This window comes from Scleropages formosus, chromosome 4 (assembly GCF_900964775.1).
Source record: "Scleropages formosus chromosome 4, fSclFor1.1, whole genome shotgun sequence".
Taxonomy (NCBI): Eukaryota; Metazoa; Chordata; class Actinopteri; order Osteoglossiformes; family Osteoglossidae; genus Scleropages; species Scleropages formosus.
The window spans coordinates 26,115,649-26,124,765 of NC_041809.1; the positions used below are offsets into that span (position 1 = coordinate 26,115,649).

General features: G+C 38.7%; 1 protein-coding gene across 1 annotated transcript; it reads right to left on the reverse strand.

The window, feature by feature from the left end:
* Positions 1 to 1,784: 1,784 nt before the first annotated feature.
* Positions 1,785 to 3,630, reverse strand: LOC108921210 (interleukin-27 subunit alpha-like). The gene is made up of 4 exons (XM_018730560.1): positions 3,478 to 3,630; positions 3,021 to 3,122; positions 2,563 to 2,772; positions 1,785 to 2,024 (listed from the first exon to the last, which is right to left on the reverse strand). Exons 1-4 carry the CDS (start codon positions 3,628 to 3,630, stop codon positions 1,785 to 1,787), a joined length of 705 nt encoding a protein of 234 aa, XP_018586076.1.
* Between the last annotated feature and the right edge of the window lie 5,487 nt (positions 3,631 to 9,117).

The window sequence follows — 9,117 nt, forward strand, 5'->3', positions numbered from 1 at the left end:
AGGACCAATGGGAGTCTTGGGTTTTTGGCCATAGCGCTTATGGCTCCATGCTAAATGGACGCACGTCGTTTTTGCGTACGTGGTGTGGTAATTGCCGGCGGTACGTGTGAACAGAGATGTGTGCATGTTCAAGGCTGGAGGGTTTTTGGCCATGTGGACCAAGCCATTACCCGTTCCAACAGTCCGGTGATGCTCTCTGGAGTCTTTGTGAAAATATTTGGGGAAATTGCCCGGGCTGTGGTGAGATGTACAACATAACAGAATCACCCAGAAATGGCAGAGAAGAAGCAGTACGATTCCTTAGAAAAAAATGCATGGAAAAGCTCTTGGCAATGAATTTTTATTTCATGAGTTTTAATGAATACTTTTTAAAAATATATTTTAAAGATTTGAATGAAGGTAAAAAAATAAAGACGTATATCATGAGTTCAGCAACTTTCAGATCCGCAGCACGTCATAAGTGATCATTTTGTTGATTATCAGCTTAGACTCTGAAAAGTGCAACTCCATGATGAAGAAAAAAAAAAAAAAAAACTCTGCAAGGAAACCCGGACACTGACCATCTGTAAACATCTTTATCTATATCTCTAACAGTTTATAAAATGTGGTGTTTTGAACAGTGGCGTCACTAGGGTTGGTGTCACTCCCCCTCGGTGGACCTCCTCCCGTACCAGACCATATAGAAACATGTATTTCGTAATAACATTACTCGTAAATCGGAGTTCCCGTATATCACTCAATTACAATGTAATGGCCTTAGTAGTGACGTAAACTAGCAAAATTAAAATTACACTTTTAAATTAAAATATCGTACGCACAGTCTACAATTAATTTTCACGTGGTAAAAGTGAAATTCAGTGAGAAAATGATAGAATTCGAAGTAAAAACGTTTAAGAACTACAAATCAAAATTATGTTTATTTTGACGTTATTGATAGCTTCAGAAATAATAATTACCACAATATTGAAGCTAAAACGCCAGAAAAACTTTCAAAATCAGCGACAATAAAATGAATAAACACCAGAGGCATCGAAAGCAACGCGTGCTCGTAGCGCGTGCAGACGAAACCACGTGATTCGAAGCGTCATTGCAATTGGGTAATAATGAGTGCTATGAGCGGAGAACGTTAGAAGGTTCAAAAAGTAAATGAGCAGAGTTTTGGCCTTGTCGGTATATTGATAAATGTTAACTGGGTTTACGAAAAAATGTTTTTGTTGTTATAACTAACTACAGAGGTTTTTTTTAATAAAAAATAATAAATTTCTGCTAAAAGAGTATACAAAAAATTTTCTAGTCATTTTGGTGTCACCGGGTGGTCCGCACTCTCCTAGTGACGCCACTGGTTTTGACCTTTTAAATATATCTTCTTTGAGGCATAAAATATTCTTCAGTGACAAAATATAAAAATACCAGACCATCTATGTAATTAGATTTAAAAAAATAACTATAGTGACATAAGTAGTATATGGGAGTATTAAAATGTTGTCAATATAAAACAGGAAACAATTCAAATAAAGTTTTAACTTGTTAATTTAAAATTTTATGGATGCACAATATGACATAGTCTAGGCGTGATCTGCAGCTTGAAAAATATGAAAATTTTATTTTAACTGAAATAAATATGTTGTAAAATTAAATAAGTCACATAAATAAATAAATAAATAAATAAATAGATAAATAGATAACTCTTAAAAGGCACAAAAACAACATTCAAGACATGTGTTAGTGAATGAATGAATAAATGGATGGAAGAAATAAAAAAAAAAAATTTAACACACATGTGCCTAGCTGCGCTGGGTAGATGCCAGTAGGGTGAAGTCCCGGGCCAGCTTGCCCAGGTAGCGGCTTAAGTCGCGCAGAATCACGTAGCCCTGCAGCCTGCTGGACCAGAGCTGCAGTGAATGGAGCAGAGGAGTGGAGTGTGTCGAGTCCCAGGGGGCTTGGCTGGAAGCAGGATCAAGGTTAATTTCAAGGTTGGGGTCTGGGATAGAGCTGGTGTCAGATGTGCTGTTCAGCCACAGAAGCTGAGGAGAAGAGGAGACAGATCAGATGTATTTCAAAAAACAGCAGACAAATTAGTACTATAAATTAATATTGGCTAATCAACAGAGATCAAGATGAAAGTTTAAGTTCAGAGAGGGTTTTTTGTTCGTTTTTTCAGTTTATATTAAAATAACAACTTTAATTCAATTAGTTTGCGGTGGGGGGTCATGGTGGCGCAGCAGCATGGTGGGTTCCTCTCACTGGCGGTCTGGGGTTTGAGTCCTGCTTGGGGTGCTTTGCGAGAGACTGGCATCCCGTCCTGGGTGTGTCCCCTCCCCCCACAGCTCTGCGCCCTGTGTTGTCAGGTAAGGCACCGGTTTGCCACAACCCCGCTTGGAACAAGTGGTTTCAGTCAGTGTGTGTGCGTGTGTGTGTGTGAAAATGGGAAATTAGAGCTTACTTTTGTAGAACCCCTTTCTCATTAAATGTCAGCTAATAGACCACATTCTTAGCACAGTACCATCTGTGCAGAAAGACAGGCATTTTTACCAGTGAATACACCTGTATCACTGCATGTACCTGGGTGTCAACCTGTTGAATGAGGTCCCGCAAGTCCATCTGGACCCTGAGCATGGATTGGGCCAAGGTGGGAGCTGGCTGGCCTTGCAATCCCACCCCCGGTGCTCCCCCCTGGTTCTGCCTCTCTGCCTCTAGCTGTTGACATTTGATGTCCAGGTGAGCCCAAAAGGTCTGCAGGTCCCGGCTCGCCTGGCTGAGACGCTCCCAGTCCTGTCAAGGTCAGGCACACACACACACACACACACGCACACGCACGCACGCACAGCCTCAGTGAGCTGAACTAAGAATCATAACAAGAAACAGCATATATATTTTTACTTTAGTGGAATAATTTGCACCGTTCACAAACATGCACAAAATGTACTAAATCTTCATCCAATAAACATGCACATATAAACTCAATTTCAAATAATTGTTATTGAAAGCAAGTGGATACAAACAAATTTTTGGTTACACACCTGCATTTGTAGCCAGTGGGTGTAGTTCATAGAGATGGAAGGCAGGGTGTGCAGTGCCAGGTCTCGGTCCTCAAACTGCTCATCTCCCAGTTGCTGCCCATTCTGTGACCACATACAGGAGTCAAGCTTTTACATGCATGAATACGGCAGTTCGTTTTTGGTAACCAGCCCTTCTTAGTGTGTCCATTTGCAGTAAAGGCATTTGTAGTAAATATAAATGTAAAGAGAAATGACTTATTTTCACCTTGAGTGATTAGGTGCAGTCTCATACGACATTGAATATATATAGCAGTTTTTTCTGGTCTTAACAAGAATGATACGCTTTTAATGATGGACTGTGTGTGAGACAGAATGAAAGAAAGGGAGAGAGAGAGAGAGACAGAGAAGAGAGAAAAGGAGAAACAAAGAGCTGTAGATGGAGGAGAAACAATCAGTGTAGGGGTGGGATGAGCCTTACATATTGCAGCAGCAGGTTCTGGACACGTGTTCGGATCTTCCGGGTGAAACTTAAAGAGTTAGAGAATGATGGTGGCCTCTGCTGATGGGAGGGGAAAGGGCTGCACAGGGGCAGCAATAAAATGGCAAACAGGACCCGATATGTGGAAGTCATTCTGGAGAGGAAAGATAGTGAAGATCTCCTCTGAGCTGTATAATAACAACGCTGTTATTTAACCATATTCATGCAACTCAAAATATTGATAAATCATTAAAAAATAATTGTTTTTAATTGTTGTCAGAATATCATTTCAGATCCACATTGTGTTTCTACAGCATCACACAAAGAACACCAGGCAAACTGAATAAGCAGTAGGCACCCTTGATGCAACCATACAACACCACCCAGAAGGTCCTCAAGCCATTGAAGCCCAAATTAAGACAAAAAAAATATTTAGATCAGGCCAAGTCTGGAACTAGTAAAGCCTTCTTCTATTTATTAATTATTTTAATTCCTTTGTGCTGATGCTGATATAACACTTAACCTTTACCTTCCTAAATGTTTATCCTTGTGAGCCAATGTTTTGTGGTTCTGCTCAGCTATAGTGATCCACTATATGAAATGAAGACTCTTAAATGACAGGCTTTAAACGGAGAGGGAGTTGGTTTTCTCCAAGTTCACTTGTGTTGTTATTAAAACTTTACTTAATTATTATTTACGCAAGCATGGTGTAAATTGCAATAAACAAGTCAACAATACTAATTCCGTATAAACTAAAACTAATTTTGCGCTGAATATGTGAAAACTAGTTGCAGCATTTCTGTCATTTTTACTGCTCTTTATAGTTTTTTAAAACACACTTTTCTCAATTTATTGTTATTTTGATGTTGCTATAATTTAAGCAGTAAAATTGGTTAGGAGTATGAATCATACTAGTAAATATTGTCATTATTGCTATCCTACTTTTGTGTAATTTATTACTGCTATGTAATTACTTTTTATTGTGTGCCTTAATAAATACGTAGTAAAGGTTGTAAGAAGAAACATGAAGGAAAGAAACAGTACAACATACCTTTTGGTCTGTTTATGCTGCAGGACTCCTCTGCCAGTTGTGTGACCTCTGATGTGACCATACAATGTGCTGTACACACTCTGCTATATAACCCATATATATATTGACCAACGGTTAGTTTCAGTTGTTTAATGGATTTTTCTTTCAATAAATGAACAAAGGAATTTCCCTCTCCCATTTAATTTTGTAGTGCTACATTGTGTGCTCTAAGTAACTTCACCCACTCCCACTGAAAGTCCATATGCTAATGCCTAAGCCTAACGGGCCTTTTTCAAATAGATGAATGCTATAAAATGAATGTTTATATTTTGTAAAAGAAAACTAATCCCTTGCAAGACATGAAATAAAAATTCTGAATTTCATAATGGTGCATTCATCATAATGAACAAGTGTGTGATCAGTAAATAGCACTGATTTAGGCAATGCTCTCAGAAAGATTTTTGCTTTTTGATAAGCTTTATCATAAATTTCAGAACTAACTATTGCACTGTAAATTATTAAAAACAAAATAATATGTATTATTGCCTAAACTCAAATATATAAATTGAAACAACTGAGTTATGAACTATAAACAGAAGTGAAACTCTTATTGTGGTCTGGCACACTCTGCTAGTAGAAAGTAGAGAGTTTCAAAATTATAGGTTTTTCTTCCAGGGCAGGCTTGTAGGGTGACAAAGATGAGGTTGGGGTTCACAGGGGGAACTCTTCTGAGAAACACCAGCTCTCACAGCAATTTTGATAAACACTGCAGCTGATATGATGTAGGAGTTCAGGTGGAAGTGATGCCTCTCAGAGAAATTCATTTACTTCAACTTTTCTATTTATCGGAGAGGTTGATATTATATATATATATATATATATATATATATATATATATATATATATATATATATACACCACAGTTCTACTCATATGCGAGAAGACAATAAAAATGCCCTGCTTCATTAAACTCCCTTTACATCACACTTCTATGAATGCAATTCCTAAATTTGAATCATTGCAAGGTGAAGCGCTTTATTCATTAGTCAAGTTGAAAATTAAGCGGCAAACAAACCGTATGACACAAGCTGCACAGACAAGCAGTTGTCACATTCGTCACTGTTATTATTAAAGTGATGAAGCAGTCAGTGCAGCTGAGCTGTGCACTTAAGCCTCCATAATTTGCCCTTCTTGGAATATGACATTGGGAAATAAAATTAGCAAAGGGGCTTCTCCTTATATTTCCGGTTTATTGTCAGTGGTGTTGGTTCTCTCACTTACTTATCTTGCTTCCTGTCAGAAACTCCCTCCAACACTCACGCCCACTCAATACACCCACACATGGACACTCGCACACTGTCACGCGCACAAGTGGAGTGTGCAGAGGGGAAGCCAAGAAAGACATTGGCTGACAGGAAATGAAAACCTTTTCAGTCCTCAGGCGGCCCAGTGTTGGTCTCATACCTGCATTGCCATTGTAATATTGTTGAAAAGTCTGTTCTACATGGAAAGCTTATGCTGTTTAACTCCTGGTGCTTTTATTTGCATGTGTTCCAAATCACTGCTCAAATAAACACTAACATAAAGCATCCTGTGTGTGTTAGGCGCCATAAGACACCAGAACAACATCAACAGATTATGTCATAGATTCTACATGCATCTGGGCCTGTTTTTGGAGGGATGCAACACCATTATTCTATGAAAAATCAGTTGGCTTTTGATGTTGGCAAATAAGCTATTTCAGGCACCACTCCACAGTCTTCCGGATGTGGTTAGCTAGTCTGAGATTTAGCAACTGTTGATGGTTTACATTACTGTCATGATCTTTCAGTAAGTCATTGACCTCTCATACCCTGTGATGGAATATATTGGTATTGTCTGATATTAGTTATTCTCTTTTTTCAGAAATTTTGCTTTCTTTTTTACTTGGGTGTCTTCTTCTAATCGTTTCTTTGCCACATTCCATACAGACCAGATTTGTGGATCACTTGTGATATTGTTATCATATACACACAATGACCAGTCTTTGCTATAAAGACCTGTAGCTCCTTCAAAGTTGCCATTGGCCTCTTGGTAGCCTTTCTGATCAATCTCTTTCTTGCTTGGTCACCCAGTTTGGATGGACAACTTCATCTAGGCAAGGTCTGGGTGGTGCTGAATGCCATCCACTTTTTTATAATGGTCTTGATTGTGCTCCAGGGGACACTTAAAGCCTTTGGTATCTTTTATATCCATCTCCTCATTTGTGCCTTTCAGTATCTTCATTTCAAAGTTCTTCTGAAAGAACTATTCTGCCCATAATTGATTCTTTACATTGAAATACTTCTCCAAGTAGGGGAATCATCTAGAATGCTCGTTCTGAACCAGGGCCCTATAAGAGCTATCGGTTTTTAGACATCAAGCTTCACATCATATTTATCACTCTGATGAAAATCTAGGAACATTGCATGGCTCACAGAGATTTTTCACTGCAGTGTATAATATTAGTAACATTTCTGTCAAACAACAATGGACATATATTTCATTTAAGCCAATCTATAGCTACTTAAGGCTATCATTAATGTTTCAGTTGCTGACAGAAACACTTCAGTGCTGTTTCCAGAAGATGACAAAGAGCTTCCAAGTTGACTTTTACAGATAAAACATGACAAGGGCAAGGACAAGCCTAGGACATTTTTTGAGTGAAAGGCAAAGGAACTGACTAGCGTGCAAGCTGAGATGTACGTCAATTTGGAAAAAAAAGTATCTGTTAAATTAATAAATGTAAATGTAAATGTAAGCTGAAATGAAGGAGACTACTTATGTGGATAAGAGACTCCTTAAATTGGATATGTTGTGGCCCAGAAAATAGCTCCACAGATAGATCCTCATTGATTTTTCCTTGTGCAATTCAAATCATAAGAGAATTATTTGATGGAGAAGAAGTGCAAGGAATTAGCCAAAACATCACAACCATATGGCACTGTCAAATGTTGCATCTCAGCTATGTTAGAAGATGTTAAGGTACAGTGTGCTACAAGACTCTGCAGTAATAACTTCACTATCCAAGTAGATTAGCAGACCGACTAATAGAAAGTGTCTCATCTGCTTACATATGTTCGCTATGAATGGGAAAAGGACACACAAAAATTACTTTTTTACTGTTGTGATGTAAAATCTGTATAGTTACATTCGAGGGTGTTAATGGTATTTTAATGTTGTTTTTTGTTTCAGTTTTTTTAAAGAGTTACACAATACTACAACGGCAACAGATATTTTTGACGTACTGAATGATTTTATGAAGTCAGGTGAAATAAGATGGACCAGTTGCACTGGCGTGTGTACTGAATACGCTGTGGTAATCATTGGAAGATATTTTGGGGATAGTCCAACACTCCCCGTGCTGTTTCAACACACTGTTTTCTGCACAAATCTACAAAAGACATGGAACCCAGCCATCATCATATTTTGGACATATCTATAACCATTGCTGAATCTGTGAAAACCATAGGCCAAAACTCCAGGTTATTCAGTGTCCTCTGTGAGGAGGTAGGTGTTAACAATCACTCCCTGCTCATGCACATAGAGAGGTGTGACACGGTTAACCTGTGGATGGATGCTGACTTGTCTGTTTAGCCTCATGGAGGTGCTGTATGACTTCCTTGCAGACAAGAGCCGTGATTTTGCTCTGTTGTTCTGAGAGAAATGGCTTGCTCTATTCAGTGACCTTGCAGACATATTCAGTGAGGCAAACAAGTTTAACAGTGCAATGCAGGGTCTAAACACAAATAGCATTATGCAACATGAGCAAGTCAAGGCTTTCAAAAGAAAATTAAAACAACGAAAAAAACTGTGCCTCTTCAGGAATCACCTGCGTTGGATGTTGGATTTCAGCACAGTGCATCTCTCAAAGATGTGAAATAAGTTCTACAGTTATTTCCCTGCACTGACAGAGCAGCAGGCAGCTTCTTAGCTTTGTATTAAAAACCCTATTTCTAACCCATTTCCCAATCAAAACACTTGGAAGAGCGCACAGACTTTTCATCTGATGGCTTCCAGAGAACTTGTTGCAGTGATGTCCAATTGGAAAAAGTCTGGTGTGTGAGTATATAGGATGTCGTGATGGAGCAATCAAGGTGTTTATGCCGTTCGGCACCATCTATCTATGTGAAGCTGGGTTGTCAGCCATCATACCCCTTAAAATTAAACATAGGGCCACACTGATACCTGAGGATTGCATCCTCCACACATTAACCACATTATTCACAAGCAACAGTAGCAGTAGCAATCTCCCATTTCCACAAGTGTTTATTTTATTTTGGCAGCTACCAGTATTTTATTAAAGTCATACATAGTGATTTGAGTAAAACCCTGTAATCACTTTCCTTTCTACTGGAACTTGACTGAGAAAAATTGCTGCAGAAGCTGTGGAAACAGTGACCTACAGCACCAAGAGACACCGTGCGGAAAGCCACAGGTGGTATCTTGGTTACTACAGTTTCAGTTCTCATTGAAACAATTAGCTCTATATGCATATAGGCCATATTCTGAGCTACTTTAGTCAACAATCAATATCAAGAGTGTTTACAGACACCTTGGATAATATGTCGGTGTGCTACCAAGTCTTCACC